The sequence below is a fragment of the Pseudorca crassidens genome, chromosome 16 (assembly GCF_039906515.1).
Source record: "Pseudorca crassidens isolate mPseCra1 chromosome 16, mPseCra1.hap1, whole genome shotgun sequence".
Lineage (NCBI taxonomy): Eukaryota > Metazoa > Chordata > Mammalia > Artiodactyla > Delphinidae > Pseudorca > Pseudorca crassidens.
Window position 1 is genome coordinate 17,955,679 of NC_090311.1, and position 18,619 is coordinate 17,974,297.

At 38.3% G+C, this 18,619-nt stretch overlaps 1 protein-coding gene across 5 annotated transcripts in view; it reads left to right on the forward strand.

Annotated features, from left to right (window-relative positions):
* Nucleotides 1-18,619, forward strand: part of GPAM (glycerol-3-phosphate acyltransferase, mitochondrial) — a 42,726-nt gene that overhangs the window by 12,124 nt on the left and 11,983 nt on the right. For all 5 annotated transcript variants that reach the window (XM_067709416.1, XM_067709418.1, XM_067709415.1 and 2 more), the window contains 7 exons: nucleotides 8,293-8,389; nucleotides 9,032-9,168; nucleotides 12,031-12,130; nucleotides 12,684-12,896; nucleotides 14,693-14,806; nucleotides 16,172-16,257; nucleotides 16,997-17,112. In XM_067709416.1, the coding sequence (XP_067565517.1) occupies nucleotides 8,293-8,389; nucleotides 9,032-9,168; nucleotides 12,031-12,130; nucleotides 12,684-12,896; nucleotides 14,693-14,806; nucleotides 16,172-16,257; nucleotides 16,997-17,112 (863 nt within the window). The remainder of the gene's footprint in view (nucleotides 1-8,292; nucleotides 8,390-9,031; nucleotides 9,169-12,030; nucleotides 12,131-12,683; nucleotides 12,897-14,692; nucleotides 14,807-16,171; nucleotides 16,258-16,996; nucleotides 17,113-18,619) is intronic.

Here is an 18,619-nt window from a genome sequence, read left to right on the forward strand (position 1 = left end):
TATGCCAGTCTCTAGATCCATCCACATCTCTACAAATTACCCAATTTCATTCCTTTTTATGGCTGAGTAATATTCCATTGTATATATGTACCATATCTTCTTTATCCATTCATCTGTCCATGGGCATTTAGGTTGCTTCCATTTCCTGGCTATTGTAAATAGTGCTGCAGTTAACATTGGGGTGCATGTGTCTTTTTGAATTATGGTTTTCTCTAGGTGTATGCCCTGTAATGGGATTGCTGGATCATACAGTAATTCTATTTTTAGTTCTTTAAAGAACCTCCATACTGTTCTCCATAGTGGCTGTATCAATTTACATTCCCACCAACAGTGCAGGAGGGTTCGCTTTTCTCAACACCCTCTCCAGCATTTGTTGTTTGTAGATTTTCTGATGATGGCCATTCTAACTGTTGTGAGGTGATACCTCATTGTAGTTTTGATTTGCATTTCTCTAATAGTTAGTGATGTTGACCAGCTTTTCATGTGCTGCTTGGCCATCTGTATGTTCTCTTTGGAGAACTGTCTGTTTAGCTCTTCTGCCCATTTTTGGATTGGGTTTTTCTTTTTTTTAATATTGAGCTGCATGAGCTGTTTATATATTTTGAATATTAGTCCTTTGTCCGTTGATTCCTTTGCAAATATTTTATCCCATTCTGAGGGTAGTCTTTTCATCTTGTTTGTAGTTTACTTTGCTTTGCAAAAGCTTTTAAGTTTCATTAGGTCCCATTTGTTCATTTTTGTTTTTATTTCCATTTCTCTAGGATCAAAAAAGATCTTCCTGTGGTTTATGTCATAGAGTGTTCTGCCTGTGTTTTCCTCTAAGAGTTTTATAGTGTCTGGTCTTACATTTAGGCCTCTAATCCATTTTGAGGTTATTTTTGTGTATGGTGTTAGGGAGTGTTCTACTTTCATTCTTTTACATGTAGCTGTCCAGTTTTCCCAGCACCACTTATTGAAGAGACTGTCTTTTCTCCATTGTATATCCTTGCCTCCTTTGTCATAGATTAGTTGACCATAGGTGTGTGGGTTTATCTCTGGGCTTTCTGTCCTGTTCTGTTGATCTATATTTCTGTTTTTGTGCCAGTACCATATTGTCTTGATTACTGTAGCTTTGTAGTGTAGTCTGAAGTCAGGGAGTCTGACTCCTCCAGCTCCACTTTTTTCCCTCAAGATTGCTTTGGCTATTCGGGGTCTTTTGTGTCTCCATACAAATTTTAAGATTTTTTGTTCTAGTTCTGTGAAAAAATGCCATTGGTAATTTGATAGGGATTGCATTGAATCAGTAGATTGCTTTGGGTAGTATAGTCATTTTCGCAATACTGATTCTTCCAATCCAAGAACATGGTATATCTCTCCATCTGTTGGTATCATCTTTAATTTCTTTCATCAGTGTCTTATAGTTTTCTGCATACAGGTCTTTTGTCTCCCTAGGTAGGTTTATTCCTAGGTATTTTATTCTTTTTGTTGCAATGGTAAATGGGTGTGTTTCCTTAATTTCTCTTTCAGATTTTTTATCATTAGTGTATGGGAATGCAAGAGATTTCTGTGCATTAATTTTGTATCCTGCAACTTTACCAAATTCATTGATTAGCTCTAGTAGTTTTCTGGTAGCATCTTTAGGATTCTCTATGTATAGTATCATGTCACCTGCACACAGTGACAGTTTTACTTCTTCTTTTCCAATTTGTATTTCTTTTTCTTCTCTGATTGCCGTGGCTAGAACTTCCAAAACTATGTTAAATAATAGTGGCAAGAGTGGACATCCTTGTCTTGTTCCTGATCTTAGAGGAAATGCTTTCAGTTTTTCCCCATCGAGAATGATGTTGGCAGTGGGTTTCTCATATATGGCCTTTATTATGTTGATGTAGGTTCCCTCTATGCCCATTTTCTGGAGAGTTTTTATCATAAATCGGTGTTGAATTTTGTCAAAAGCTTTTTCTGCATCTATTGAGATGATCATATGGTTTTTATTCTTTAATTTGTTAATATGGTGTATCACATTGATTGATTTGCATATATTGAAGAATCCTTGCATCCCTGGGAAAAATCCCACTTGATCATGGTGTATGAGCCTTTTAATGTGTTGTTGGATTCCGTTTACTAGTATTTTGTTGAGGATTTTTGTATCTATGTTCATCAGTGATATTGGTCTGTAATTTTATTTTTTTTTTGTAGTATCTTTTTCTGGTTTTGGTATCAGGGTTATGGTGAATGAGTTTGGGAGTGTTCCTTCCTCTGCAACTTTTTGGAAGAGTTTGAGAAGGATGGGTGTTCGCTCTTCCCTAAACGTTTGATAGAATTTGTTAGAATTCACCTGTGAAGCCATCTGGTCCTGGACTTTTGTTTGTTGGAAGATTTTTAATCACAGTTTCAATTTCATTACTTGTGATTGGTCTGTTCATATTTTCTATTTCTTCCTGGTTCAGTCTTGGAAGGTTACACCTTTCTAAGAGTTTGTCCATTTCTTCCAGGTTGTCCATTTTATTGGCATAGAGTTGCTTGTAGTAATCTCTTAGGATACTTTGTACTTCTGTGATGTCTGTTGTAACTTCTCCTTTTTCATTTCTAATTTTATTGATTTGAGTCTTCTCCCTCTTTTTCTTGATGAGTCTGGCTAATGGTTTATCAATTTTGTTTATCTTCTCAAAGAACCAGCTTTTAGTTTTAATGATCTTTGCTATTGTCTTCTTTGCTTCTATTTCATTTATTTCTGCTCTTATCTTTATGATTTCTTTCCTTCTACTAACTTTGGGTTTTGTTCTTCTTTCTGTAGTTCCTTTAGGTGTAAGGTTAGGTTGTTTATTTGAGATGTTTGTTGTTTCTTGAGATAGGATTGTATTGCTATAAACTTCCCTCTTAGAGCTGCTTTTGCTGCATCCCATAGGTTTTGGATCGTTGTGTTTTCATTGTCATTTGTCTCTAGGTATTTTTTGATTTCCTTAGTGATCTCTTGGTTATTTAGTAACGTATTGTTTAGCCTCCATGTGTTTGTGTTTTTTACGTTTTTTTCCCAGTAATAGATTTCTAATCTCATAGTGTTGTGGTCAGAAAAGATCCTTGATATGATTTCAGTTTTCTTAAGTTTACTGAGGCTTGATTTGTGACCCAAGATGTGATCTATCCTGTGCGCACTTGAGCAGAAAGTGTAATCTGCTGGTTTTGAATGGAATGTCCTATAAATATCAATTGAATCTACTTGGTCTATTGTGTCATTTAAAGCTTGTCTTTCTTAATTTTCTGTTTGGATGATCTGTCCATTGGTGTAAGTGAGGTGTTAAAGTCCCCCACTATTATTGTGTTACTGTGGATTTCATCTTTTATAGCTGTTAGCAGTTGCCTTATGTATTGAGGTGCTCCTATGTTGGGTGCATATATATTTATAATTGTTATATCTTCTTCTTGGATTGATCCCTTGATCATTATGTAGTGTCCTTCTTTGTCTCTTGTAACATTCTTTATTTTAAAGTCTATTTTATCTGATATGAGTATTGCTACTCCAGCTTTCTTTTGATTTCCATTTGCATGGAATATCTTTTTCCATCCCCTCACTTTCAGTTTGTATGTGTCCCTAGGTCTGAAGTGGGTCTCTTGTAGACAGCATATATATGGGTCTTGTTTCTGTATCCATTCAGTGAGTCTGTGTCTTTTGGTTGGAGCATTTAATCCATTTATGTTTAAGGTAATCATTTATATGTATGTTCCTATTATCATTTTCTTAATTGTTTTGGGTTTGTTTTTGTAGGTCCTTTTCTTCTCTTATGTTTCCCAGTTAGAGAAGTTCCTTTAACATTTGTTGTAGAGCCGGTTTGGTGGTGCTGAATTCTCTTAGCTTTCACTTGTCTGTAAAGCTTTTGATTTCTCCATCAAATCTGAATGAGATCCTTGCCAGGTAGATCTTGGCTGTAGATTTTCCCCTGGCATCACTTTAAATATGTCATGCCACTCCCTTCCGGCTTGTAGAGTTTCTGCTGAGAACTCAGCTGTTAACCTTATGGGAGTTGCCTTGTACATTATCTGTCATTTTTCCCTTGCTGATTTCAATAATTTTTCTTTGTCTTTAATTTTTGCCAATTTGATTACTATGTGTCTCGGTGTGTTTCTCCTTCGTTTTATCCTGTATGGGACTCTCTGTGCTTCCTGGACTTGGGTGGCTATTTCCTTTCTCATGTTAGGGAGGTTTTTGACTATAATCTCTTCACATATTTTCTCGGGTCCTTTCTCTCTTCTCTTTCTGGGACCCCTATAATGCGAATACTGTTGCGTTTAATGTTGTCCCAGAGGTCTCTTAGGCTGTCTATATTTCTTTTTATTCTTCTTTCTTTATTCTGTTCTGCAGCAGTGAATTCCACCATTCTGTCTTCCAGGTCACTTATCCGTTCCTCTGCCTCAGTTATTCTGCTATTGATTCCTTCTAGTGTAGTTTTCATTTCAGTGATTGTATTGTTCAGCTCTGTTTGTTTGTACTTTAATTCTTCAAGGTCTTTGTTAAACATTTCTTGCATCTTCTCGATCTTTGCCTCCATTCTTTTTCCGAGGTCTTGGATCATCTTCACTATCATTATTCTGAATTCTTTTTCTGGAATGTCGCCTATTTCCACTTCATTTAGTTGCTTTTCCTGGGGTTTTATCTTGTGTCTTCATCTGGTACATAGCCCTCTGCCTTTTCATCTTGTCTATCTTTCTGTGAATGTGGTTTTTGTTCCACAGGCTGCAGGATTGTATTTCTTCTTGCTTCTGCTGTCTGCCGTCTGGTGGATGATGCTATCTAAGAGGCTTGTGCAAGTTTCCTGATGGGAGGGACTGGTGGTGGGTAGAGCTCAGTAAAACTTTAATCCACTTGTCTGCTGATGGGCGGGGCTGGGTTCCCTCCCTGTTGGTTGTTTGGCCTGAGGCGACCCAACACTGGAACCTACCTGGGCTCTTTGGTGGGGGTAATGGCGGACTCTTCCCAGAACTTCTGCTGCCAGTGTCCTTGTCCTCATTGGTGAGACACAGCCACCCCCCGCCTCTGCAGTAGACCCTCCAACACTAGCAGGTAGGTCTGGTTCAGTCTCCCATGGGGTCACTGTTCCTTCCCCTGCATCCTGATGTGCACACTACTTTGTGTGTGCCCTCCAAGAGTGGAGTCTCTGTTTCCCCCAGTCCTGTCAAAGTCTTGCAATCAAATCCCGCTAGCCTCCATGTCTGATTCTCTAGGAATTCCTCCTCCCATTGCCGGACTCCCAGGTAGGGAAACCTGACGTGGGGCTCAGAACCTTCACTCCAGTTGGTGGACTTCTGTGGTGTAAGTGTTCTCCAGTTTGTGAGTCACCCACCCAGCAGTCATGGGGTTTGATTTTATTGTGATTGCACCCCTCCTACCGTCTCATTGTGGCTTTTCCTTTGTCTTTGGATGTGGGGTATCTTTTTTGGTGAGCTCCAGTGTCTTCCTGTCGATGATTGTTCAGCAGTTAGTTGTGATTCCTGGGCTCTCGCAAGAGGGAGTGAGAGCATGTCCTTCTACTCTGTCATCTTGAACCAGTGCAATCATTGTGGTTTTGATTTGTGTTCCCACAATGATTTGTGATGTGGAGCATCTTTTCATGTGCCTGTTGGCCATCTGTATGTCTTCTTTGGAAAAAATGTCTATTCAGATCCTCTGCGCATTTTTTTTTTTTTTTTTTTTTTTTTGCGGTACGCGAGCCTCTCACTGTTGTGGCCTCTCCCGTTGCGGAGCACAGGCTCTGGACGCGCAGGCTCAGCGGCCATGGCTCACAGGCCCAGCTGCTCCGCGGCATGTGGGATCTTCCCAGACCGGGGCATGAACCCGTGTCCCCTGCATCAGCAGGCGGACTCTCAACCACTGCGCCACCAGGGAAGCCCCCTCTGCGCATTTTTTAATTGGATTGTTTGTTTTTTGATGTTGAGTTGTTTGAGTTTTTTGTATATTTAGGGTATAAGCCCCTTATCAGATATATCCTTTTCAAACATCTTCTCCCATTCAGTAGGTGGCCTTTTTGTTTTGTTGATAGTTTCTTCAGTCTGAAAAAGCTTTTTAATTTGATTTAGTCCCATTTGTTTATTTTTGCTTTTGTTTCCCTTACCTGAGGAGACATATCCAAAAAAAATATTACTAAGACTGATGTCAAAGTGTATATTGCCCATGTTTTCTTCTAGAAGTTTTATGGTTTCAGGTCTTAGATTTAAGTCTTTAATCCATTTTGAATTTATTTTCATGCATGGTGTGAGAGAGTAGTCCAGTTTGAGTTTTTTGCATGTAGCTGTCCAGTTTTCTCAGCACCATTTATTATAGAGACTCTTTTCCCCATTGTGTATACTTGCCTCCATTGTCATAGATTAATTGCCCTTATAATGTGGGTTCCTTTCTGGGTTCTCTATTCCGTTCCACTGATCTATGTGTCTGTTTTTGTGCCAGTACGTGCTATCTTGATTACTGTAGCTTTGTAAGATAATTTGAAATCAGGGAGCGTGATACCTCCACCTTTGTTCTTCTTAAGATTGTTTTGGCTATTTGGGGTCTTGTGTTTCCATACAAATTTTAGAATTATTTATTCTAGTTCTGTGAAAAATGCCATTGGTATTTTATAGGGATTACATTGAATCTGTAGATTACCTTGGGTATATGGTCATTTTAACAATATTAATTCTTCCAGTTCATGAACACAGTATATCCTTCCATCTGCTTGTGTCATCTTCAGTTTCTTTCATGAGTGTCTTACATTTTTCCAAGTACAGGTATTTTACTTGCTTATGTAGATTTATTCCTAGGTATTTTATTCTTTTTGATGCATTTATAAGTGAAATTCTTTTCTTAATTTCCCTTCAGATAGTTCATTGTTAGTGTATAGAAATGCATCTGATTTCTGTATATTAATTTTGTATCTTGCAACTTTACCAGATTCATTGATAAGTTCTAGTAGTTTTTGATGACCTCTTTAGGATTTTCTAAGTATAGTATCATGTCATGTATATACAGTGACAGTTTCACTTTTTCATTTCCACTTTGGATTCTTTTTATTTCTTTTTCTTGTCTGTTTGCTGTGGTGAGGACTTTCAATTCTGTGTTTAATAAAAGTGGCAAGAAAGGGCATCCTTGACATGTTCCTGATCTTAGAGGCTTTTAGCTTTTCACCATTGAGTCTGGTGTTAGCTGTGGTTTTGTCATTTATGGCCTTTCTCATGTTTAGGTATGTTCCCTCTATATTCACTTTGTTGAGAGTTTTTATCATAAATGGATGTTGGATTTTGTCAAGAGCTTTTCCTGCATCTTTTGAGAGGATCATATGATTTTTATTCTTCAATTTGTTAATGTGATGTATCACATCGATTGATTTGTGGATATTGAACTATCTTTGCATCCTGGGATAAATTCCACTTGATCATGGTGCGTGATACTTTTAATGTACTGTATTGTTGAATTTGGTTTGCTAATATTTTGTTAAGGATTTTTGCATCTATGTTCAACAACGATACTGGCCTGTGATTTTCTTTTTTTGTGATGTCTTTGGTTTTGCTATCAGGGTGATGCTGGCCTCGTAAGATGAGCAGAATGCAGAAGTGTTCCCTCCTCTGCAATTTTTTGGAATGGTTTGAGAAGATATGTGTTAACTCTTCGCCAAATATTTGGTAGAGTTCACCTGTGAAGCCATCTGGTTCTGGACTTTGTTTGCTAGGAGTTTATTTTTTTATTACTGACTCAGTTTCATTACTGGTAATTGGTCTGTTCATATTTTCTATTTCTTTCTGGTTCAGTCTTGGGAGATTGTACATTTCTAGGAATTTGTCCATTTCTTCTAGGTTATCCGTTTTATTTGCATATAATTGTTTGTAGTAATCTTGTGTGAACCTTTGTATTTCTGTAGTATTGGCTGTAACTTCTCCTTTTCATTTCTGATTTTATCTATTTGGGCCCTCTCTCTCTCTTTTTCTTGATGAATCTGCACATGCCCGTGTCGTGGAGTGATTTGTATGCAGGAGAGGGATCACTACTCACCTAAATATTTGCTCGATCATTAGCTTCTGAAGTATAAAGTGTGCAATGAGAATGAAATGTAAGATTTTAGTACATAATAAATGGATGCTTCTGTAAGTAGCATGTGTAAGGTCAGTTATTTAAGTTCACAATTCAGATGTACACATACACACACATACATGCACACGTGCTCATAAAAAGTCAATTACAATCACTCACGTTGCAGGTTCAAAACTTTAGGTAGACAAATGTCAAATATATATGTTTATATATATAAATATATGTATATACATTAAAAAATTTTTTTAACTTCCTTTCAGACTGACCGGATGGGTGCTGCTAAAACTGTTCAACAGCTTCTTTTGGAATATTCAGATTCACAAGGGTCAACTTGAGATGGTTAAAGCTGCAACTGAGGCAAGAACTATGTGAATCTGTCGTTCTGTATTCTCCACATTTGCAGAGCGATTTTGGAATTCTTTTTCAAATGTTTCCTTGTATACTGTTGTGCATTCCTACACATTTGCAAGATTTCCCCCCGTGTGAGATAACTACAGTAGTTATGTGTTTGTGGGAGATAAGTGGGGTAAAGGAGCACCTTCCAGCAATATGCAGGATTCCTTCTGTAAGTTATCTTGCAATAACTCTGAAAATCAGGTAGAACAAGCCTTATTTTATACATGAGGAAATAAAGGCACATGTAGATTAAGAAATTGTCCCAAGTCACAGCCAGTAAGTCACTTGCCCAGGATTTCAAACCAAACCAAGCTTGTGGCCAAAAACTATGTTCTTTTTATATGATTAGGGCTTCCTTTCAGAAGATATATAATCAACTTGAACTCTTGATTGTTCTCCTCCTTCCCTGATTCTTTTCTGTTGGTGTAGTTGTTTTTAGCTAGATGATATTAAATTGAAAGAAGTTCTTATTACGGAAAAATGTTTTTAAAGAATGAGTCACTAAGTAGCTAGTGTTTGAATGACCTTAACCAAATGTGAAGTTGCAAACTGTAATTGAACTTTCCATCTGAATTTTAAATTTGGTGTTTTTCCTTTTGCTAGATGAATTTGCCACTTATATTTCTACCAGTTCATAGATCACATATTGACTATCTGCTGCTCACTTTCATCCTCTTCTGCCATAACATCAAAGCGCCATACATTGCTTCAGGCAATAATCTCAACATCCCCATCTTCAGGTAAGACCAGCTTATTTGGAAAGTTAAGGTATGAAGATTATATTTTGAATTTTTCTTTTTGTATTATACCTTTTGATACATTTATTGTAATGAGGACATTAACTTTTTTATTTTTATTATAAAAGTAATGCATGCTTATTGCAGAAAATTTGGAAAGTACAAAAAAGCATTAAGACCATCATCATTTGAACTTATTTGCAAAGCAGAAATAGAGACACAGAGATAGAGAACAGACGGGGGAAGGGGTGGGTGGGATGAATTGGGATGAATTGGGATTGACATATATACACTACTATGTATAAAATAGATAACTAATGAGAACTGACTGTATAGCACAGGGAACTCCACCCAGTGCTCTGTCGTGACCTAAATGGGAAGGAAGTACAAAGGGGATATATTTATACATGTGGCTGATTCACCCTGCTGTACAGCAGAAACTAACACAAGATTGTAAAGCAACCATACTCCAATAAAACAACAACAACAAAAGACTGTCATCATCATTTCTGTGTTTTATATGGGATATTTGGTGAACTGTGAATAGCTAAACTTATCAGCAGTATTTATCAAACATATAAAAGGCAATTAGAAAGATAAGATAGCAAATTACTGTATCTGACTTGGCAGTGCGCAGGTGGGGTCAGGGTGGTGGTAGGCAGGTGGTAATGGTATAAAGGTAAGAAAGAACCTTACCTGTTACTTTGACCTCGTAATTTAGTAGAGCTAGAAACATAATAATTACAGTATAACATAAAAGGTATGTTTTAGAGGTTTTCAGGGGAATGCAGTGCATTCCATTCAGAGGGAATAGTATGTGAAAAGACAGAGTGATTTAAAAGCATGATATGGTCATGAACCAGCAGGCAGTTCTTAGCCTCTAGGGTTAGAATGTAGGGTGCGTTAGCAGGGTTCAGAGGTTGGAGGTGGTGACTGCCTAGGTGGTGAGAGTTAGGTCAAAACAATTTCTAAGCCAAGAGTTTAGAGTGTATCCCATACTTGAGAAATGATACGTTCAGATTCGCATTTTGAAAAGTCATTCTGGATTAGAGGGAGTTAGATCAATTCTGACTCTATTGCAGTAGTTCAGATAAAAGGTAATGAAGGCTTAAATAAAAGTATAACAGTGCTCTTGGAGAAGAGGTCACAGATTTGAAAAGTATTTAGTTTCATACTTCAAAGTACAAAGCATCTCTCAGGTCAGCTCTGTGAGTAGTAGAGAGCACGAGGAGGATGAATGTGGAGCGACTGGAAGGGAAGCAGGCTGTGCAGGTGGCGCTTCACAAGGGGGCAGTCACTGCTTTGCCTGCCATGAAACCTGATCCTCAGCCTCGCAGGACAAGGAGCTCCTTCCTAATCCCTTGGCTCAGAGTTCTGTAGCTAATCTGATGCATGTGGATGACTGAAGAGAAGCCATTCGTTCATGCAGTAAGCCAGTACTTACCCAAATGTGCTCTAGACAAGGGAGAACAAGATACATAGTCCTTACTTTCAAATAGCTCATAAAATAATGGGGAATGTAGGCAAACAGCTAGCTCTAATCCAGCGTGATATGACCCTACAGGGCAGACATGCTTTTCCAAGTATCAGAATATCTGTGTTTTCTCTCATGGGTACCTCTTCCCAGTGTCAAGGAACCTGGAAAGTTGAATTAGAAAGTCATCAGAAACGTACTTAGGCGTGAAGAAGACAGTTCCAGCTGGGCTCTTAGAGAAGCCTTGCCCCATAATAGTTTGCCTCTTCTGTAATCAGAACAACTCATGTCCTCATTCCCTCCAGGTTGGATTGGTTCTCCAGGTGGATCTCTGGGGAAGTACTTAATAAACATTGATCATTTCTCATAAGCCAACTTCCCTTTTCACCACCTCTATGCCAGTCATTGCTCAGCTTATCATTCCTTCAGGCATGACAGACTCTCGATAACCTGGCCTGTTTATTTGCAGTGTTCTTTTGTTACATGCCAGTCTGTACATTCACAAACCACTTTTCAAGGGGGCTTATTTTTGTGGATGGTTCATCTCATTTATTAAGAATTTATTCTGCAGAGTTTTACTTTCAAAGAGTGACATTAAGTTCTGGATATATCTTACTGTGGCCTCCTTATGCTGACTGTAGAAGATTCCAAAACTATATATTAATATTTATATTAATATCACTCTGTTTGAACAGAATAGGAGGAGGCTCTGAGTTTGGAAAAGCTGACTTAAGTTTTGGAAAGTTTCAACCTCATATCAAAGTAATTCATCAGTGCTGTAGACAGAGAAGTGGGGTTGTGCGAATTGTTTTATTCTATGTATGTGTAAATGAAGCAAATTTTGGTTTCATGTTTTGGGAGGATGGTTGTGCTTGGTTCCAGTTTGATAAAGTTACTCTTGTCTTACTGGGATACTCTCTAAGAAATACTTACTTGAGAAGGTTTCCCCAAAGGAGCTTTTGTAACATCACATTTGTAACATCACATTACTACACATTGTAGTAAATGTGCCTTAGGAAAATTTTGGTATGTCTAAAGGTCAGTGTCTTAAGACCCTGGGCAGGGTTTTTAAATTTAGCAGTATGCTATAATCCTCTTAAAGTCTGTACCAGCACCTTTGCGGGATAATATATCATGTAAACTCCTTTTGGCTTAGAACAGATGTAACAGAGCTTCATTATACACAGTGATATTCTGAAGGCTAATGAATAATGTAAATGACTGAAACACGTCAATATATGGAAAATGGAAAAATGTCCACATTTTCACAATCAGCAACTCAAACAATACATGAGGTTTATATCCAAATGACACGTTTCGAATAACTTGGAATTTGAGTACTCTTTTTAAATTTTTCTTTTTAAAAAATTAATGCGTTCTTAAATTTATAGTACCCTGATCCATAAGCTTGGGGGCTTTTTCATACGACGGAGGCTAGATGAGACGCCAGATGGACGGAAAGATATTCTCTATAGAGCTTTGCTCCACGGGGTACGTGTGATCTCTAATTACTCTTAAAGTCATTATGGTAGCTATCACAGTAGAAGAAAATGAGACTTGATTCAGACTTTTTATTTTTCGGTACGCAGGCCTCTCACTGTTGTGGCCTCTCCCGTTGCGGAGCACAGGCTCCGGACGTGCAGGCTCAACGGCCATGGCTCAAGGGCCCAGCCGCTCCGCGGCATGTGGGATCTTCCTGGACCGGGGCACAAACCCGTGTCCCCTGCATCGGCAGGCAGACTCTCAACCACTGCGCCGCCAGGGAAGCCCCTTGATTGAGATTGTTAAAAAACAGTTGTCTGAGTAATTATTTTCGTGATTATTGCTTGGATATGGGTTTGATGATTACTTTTTGTTATCACCAAAATATAACATTGGAGAAGCTCTTTTGATATTATCTGTGTGAGCAAAATATTTTGTCAGAAGTTATAGGTTTTGTTTGTTTGTTTGTTTTGTTTTTTTAGGTTTAACTTTGCTGAGCTTATTCTAAGTTGCGTGATCTTGAGTTCATGAGTTCATATTTTACTTTCTCCTTATATTCCAGCATATAGTTGAACTACTTCGACAGCAGCAGTTCTTGGAGATTTTTCTGGAAGGCACACGCTCTAGGAGTGGAAAAATCTCCTGTGCTCGGGCAGGACTTTTGTCAGTTGTAGTAGATACTCTGTCTACCAATACCATCCCAGACATCTTGATAATACCTGTTGGGATCTCCTACGATCGTATTATTGAGGGTCATTACAATGGTGAACAACTGGTAAGAGGACCACCTGCACAAAAGTCATCTTTGCTTTTCCAGTCTTTTGCTTTTAGATAAGTGCTTTTAGAATTAGTTGAGAATATTTTTGTTACTCTCTAATTTTATAACACTGTAGGAAACTTGGTAGGGTGGGCTTTCATCCCGTATGGCAGCCTGATTGGTAGTGATGATGTGGTAATTTCCTGCATTTGGAGGAAGTGGCATGATTAGATTAATCATGCCTTGGTCGTGGGGTCGGGAAGTGGAAGAATACTTGGTACTGAGTTGCCACCTCTGCCCTGGGGAGGGTATACATGGCTCGGTCTCCCCAGGGCTTATTGCTTATGTGTAGAGTTTAAGTTACACCTGAAGAACTGGTGGGATCATGTTGGCAGAGCAACTGCAAATTAATTTTGAGACTGCAGTAATTTTTTTAGTGAACTTTTTTACTGAAGTAAATAGTTACAGAAGAATGCACCCATCATACGCATGTAGCTTGAATTAGCACAAAATGAATACACCTACATAACCAGGACCCAGGTCAAGGACCCTAGAAACCTCCCTTATCCCTCTCTCATTGTTTTCCCCTCAAGGGTAACCACCTATCTTGACTTCTTACTGAATAGATTAGTTTGCCCATTTTTGAACATGATATAAAATGGAATAATGTAGTGTGTGGACTTTTTATCTCTGGTTTCCTTTGCACAAGCAACACCTGTTTGTTGTTACAGGTAGTTACAATTTGTTCATTGTCATAGTTGTACAGTATTGCAGTGTATGAATATACAATTTGTCTATTCTACTGCTGAAAAAAAGTTTGGTTTCCTGGTTTCAGCTGTGATCATTCTTGTACATTTCTCTTGATGACCATATGTATGCATTTTGTTGGGTATGTGCCTGGGAGTGGAATCAGTGGATCATAAAGTATGTGTACGTTCAGCTTTGTAGATGCTGCCAAACAGTTCTCCAAAATGGTTTTACCAACTTGCTATTCCTCCCAGCAGTGTGCCAGTTCCAGAGGAGTTTAGTTTTGTTCTTATTTAGTGTGGAAGTCTTGGTCATGATACTTGTTTCAAGCTTATTGCCCCAAACATATCAGAAGCTCAAGGACTCCTAATAATTGGAGGCTTTAGAAATAAAGTGATAGACCTGGATTATTATTATTATCTCTTGTGAGACCCCTCCTTGTGTTGCCTGTGTCAATTCTGAACATATGCTCCACTCACCCTGACTGCGTCTCATGACATCATATCTGAGTCCTGTGTCCCTTATACAGCTGACATTGTGCCTTATGTGTGTTAAATATTCAGGAAACACTTACTGAATGAATAATTGGCTCAAAGGCCACTCTGGGGCTGAATTTGGCATTTGGTTGCCTAATGTTACATACTTGGACCATCGTGATCATCAGACCACAATAAGGTGGCCTCTTCGACATCTTACTTTTATCTGAGAACTGCAGAACAGTTTTTCAGGCTGTTACATCATTTTTGTCCTTCAGTAGTTTGCAGTTCTATTTTTGTGAATGATGTAAACAATGCACTAAATGAAGTTGTGTTAAATGTTTCCTTTTTCAATGGCCAAATTACCTCCCCAGTGACGTGATTACATCTTTTAGCGTCTTGGAGTGCTAAACATTTTCTGACAGGTCTCAGTCAATGAATACTTATTTTCCTTCATTCGTTATTATCTTTTTCCAGACAGATCATCGGTTTCCATAAAAAAATTAATAAACTTTATTCTTTGGATAATGATGTTTGTGTATTTGTTAGCTTTATTTCTTACCATGCTATTCTTTCAAAATTGCAAATTAGGGAAAACCTAAGAAGAATGAGAGCCTCTGGAGCATAGCAAGAGGCGTTATCAGAATGTTACGAAAAAACTATGGATGTGTCAGAGTGGATTTTGCACAACCATTTTCCTTAAAGGTGAGTGTCTGTTGAAATGAAGCTGTGTCAGCCTTGGTGTAGCTCAGTGTCACAAGATCTGGGCTCTAGTCCGGCCTCTGATGCCTCCTCTCCATGTGAGTTTGGGCCTCACTTTCTTCTCTCATAGAATGGGGACTCTGACAAGGATAGTGTTTCCTAAATTATTCCACCGAAATGTGCCTGTTGACAAAGGAGCCTAAATGTCTATGTTTGGGAGATATCAGTCTCAAAATGTATTGCTATTTTTTTTAATTCATGAGAATTTTGCATGTTGCTTTATCTATATCAGTATTTTATACGATCTTTTTTTCTTTTTTTTTTTGTGGTACGCGGGCCTCTCACTGTTGTGGCCTCTCCCGTTGCGGACCACAGGCTCCGGACGCGCAGGCTCAGCGGCCATGGCTCACGGGCCCAGCTGCTTCGCGGCACGTGGGATTTTCCCGGACCGGGGCACGAACCCGCGTCCCCTGCGTCGGCAGGCGGACTCTCAACCACTGTGCCACCAGGGAAGCCCTATATGATGTTTTAAAATTGCCCTTAAGAGAAATTTTTCAAAACGTATCTCACAGCTGGGTAACATTGATACTCTAGGATGATGCCATATTCTACTGAGTGGAGTCTAATACCTACATAGTCAGAGAAATAGTGCCATCCTCATGGAGAAGCCTGGGGCTGGTGGGTCCCTGAGGTCCTGCAGTTTTAAATTCTTAAGATTTTCAGATTGGTAAAGGAGAAGAGAAGGATAGGGACTTGGGAACCTAAAGATAAGGTGCAGAGATGTCCTGCTTCTCCTTCTGTTCCACGTTTCGGTTTTACTTTGAAAGAGTCAAACTGCTATGCTAGATGCATGCTTTCTGGCCTTAAGTGCGTTTGACTTTTAGGGACCTCATCATTTCTTATCACTTTTTGTTGTTGTTGTTGTTAATATTGCACAGCTTCTCTTGTTTATGATTTGCTTTTGAATTGAGGTTCTTTTGAGTATAACGTGACCTTCAGGTTGTCAGATTTCCTTTAGAAGGTATGGTTGATGACTTATCACTATTAGTAATACTGGGAATGCCAAATAATTTCATGAAGATATGAGAAAAGTTAAATTTTCCCCTTAATTTTTAAATGATTTTACTTAAGCATCATCCTGTTTTTTGGAGTTTCTGTTCTTAGATTTCATGCTTAACAACATTCTATGAGTTATTCTGCAGTTCTGAAGACAGTTTAGGGTATAGAAAGTATTTCTCATGTTATGTTATACGGCTCATTTTATTAACATCTCCCTTTTTACTTTTTGAAGGTGAAATTATATTTTATATATGTTTATGAAAGTGAGACAGTGGGAGTAAATGATAATATTTTATTTTATTTTTCCAGGAATATTTAGAAAGCCAAAGTCAGAAACCTGTTTCTTCTCCACTTTCTCTGGAGCAAGCGTTGTTACCAGCTATACTTCCTTCAAGGTAAGGTTCATGGAAATTTTTTATACTGACCCGTCAAATATCTGTTATTTCTTCTATTGCATGGAAGAATTTGTTAACTTTATTAAGGGCATTCATGTTCTTGTTTTTACTTCCTCATTTGAGTAACTTTTCTCTTGGTCTGATAAAGGATCTTGAAACTATGTGTTTCCACATTAGTTTGAAGGTTTTTGATTACTTGCATCATAAAATCTTTTTGATTTTGTGAATCATGTAAGAGTTCTTATTTGATTTATATTTTTGAATGTTTGAAATGTTCTTTTTGGTAGTAACTTAGGCTATACATATTGCATGTTCATGCAACATATGAAAGAGTTTTTCTATGTGAATTTTCCAGAATTCAAATCGAATTGTCACTTAGAGAAATAGAATATTAAGCCCTTCCTTTAAAATATGTTCAAGTATTGAATTTTTGAAAATGTTTTAAATGAGGCATCTTGCTTTATGCATTCTTTCTGCCGGTGAGTTCTGGAAGTGATGTACCAAAAGACTATTTAGTCATAATTAAATAACACATTTTGGTCAGGAGAGTGTATTAAACTTAATAAGGTATATTATGGAGTAAAACAACGCATAGAAATAATCTATCTGTGGCTTAAATTTAGAATATGTAGAAATTTAAAGTGTCTAATACATTGTATCTTAAGCCCATGTAGTATGCTTTGTGAAAGAGTGGGGTTATAGAAGTCTAATTAAAAAAACAAAAACAAAACCTTTTTAGACCCAGTGATGCTGCTGCTGAAGGTACAGACACGTCCATTAACGAGTCCAGAAATGCAACAGATGAATCCTTCCGAAGAAGACTGATTGCAAATCTGGCTGAGCACATTCTCTTCAGTAAGTAGAATTCCAGTCTTTAATTCCATAATTCAGATACGGTGTGATGCAGTACGAACCATACAGGTTTTAGAATCTGCCAAAGTTAGATTCCACTTCTGGTTCTAGTACTAATACACAGGGGGTGATAGGAAAGTTATTAGAAAGAAAGTGGTGCTGAGAGGATTTGAGATAACCCAGTGAAACATCTCACACCGTGCCTGATAATTAGCAGGTACTCATGTGGTAGTTCTTAGGCATTTAAAAAATTGCCAAAATGATTTGTTGCTTCTTTTGCTTATGAATTAGTCTCTTTGAACTAACTTGTGGTACAGCATCTAGGCTTACAGCTGCATGTCCCTTTCCCCTGTGACCCCGTGATCATTTTTATTTGGCAAGTATTTTGCGGCTATTATGTGTACAATTTTGTTTTAGCTGTGGGGAATACACATTGAGTAATGGTTCTGTACTTAAAGACGTATGCTCTTAGTGGGATAGTTGTACACAAACAATGCAAACGGGCGCGGCTCAGAGTGGAGTGAGTTACCTGCAGAATTAGCTGTCCTGAAGTTCCGAATGGCAGCACGGTGTCATGTTGTAGAGGCTGCTCTAAGACTGCAGAGCAGCAGCAGCGCGGGGCCCTCGGGGTGCCACCCAGGCGTGCTCTCCTCGCCATCCCTGTGCCTCCTCCCCGTCAGGTCAGACTCTCAGCATTTCCTGCCGACACCAGTGTGGAGGCTTCCTCACCTCTCCCGCTCCTTTCACTCTAGCTGCCTCTACTCCTGCTTTATGCCGGGCCAGGGTAGTCTTTCTGGAGCACATTTGATTGTGTCTCTCCCTTGCTTAAATTCTGGATGCTAAAAATAATTCATCCTTAAATGTTGTAAAGTTGTAAAATAAAGGTAAAACTCACTACCCAAATAACCAGACGTGTTGCTGTCTAGTCTATAAAAATATTTTTTTACCGTTTTGTATTGTGCTATTTTCCATTTATAACACAAATAATTTAAAAATACCTTTTAAATATCCTTTTTAAAGGCCAAATATATATGGTACTCGGTACTTTTTTGTTTCTTAAACACTGGAGACAACATCAATTGTGAATGAAGTATTTATTCATGAATTCATTATCATCTTAGAAAACCCACAGATGGTATCTTATTTTAGATTATTCCATAGATGTTCTCATATTTGATTCATATGATTAATAATTTTCTACAAATTTAGAATATTGAGTTATGGACTATAGTCATTCTCAAATGTATTTCTGTCCCCTTCCTTCCTACCTCTGACCTGCCTCTGGGCCAGGTTGAAAAGAGGAAATTAAAATGTACTGAGCACCCATTACTATGCGTCCTGTGCCAGGTCAGTCATCTCGTGCTTACACAGCCCAGTGAACCAGGTGGATGCTCATTGTACCAAAGGGAAGCTGAGGCTTGGGAATTTAAGACATTTCCCCCAAGTCATGAAATTAGTGTAGAAGTTAGGATTTGACCTCAGATTCCTGACTTCAACTACCTGTCCCCAG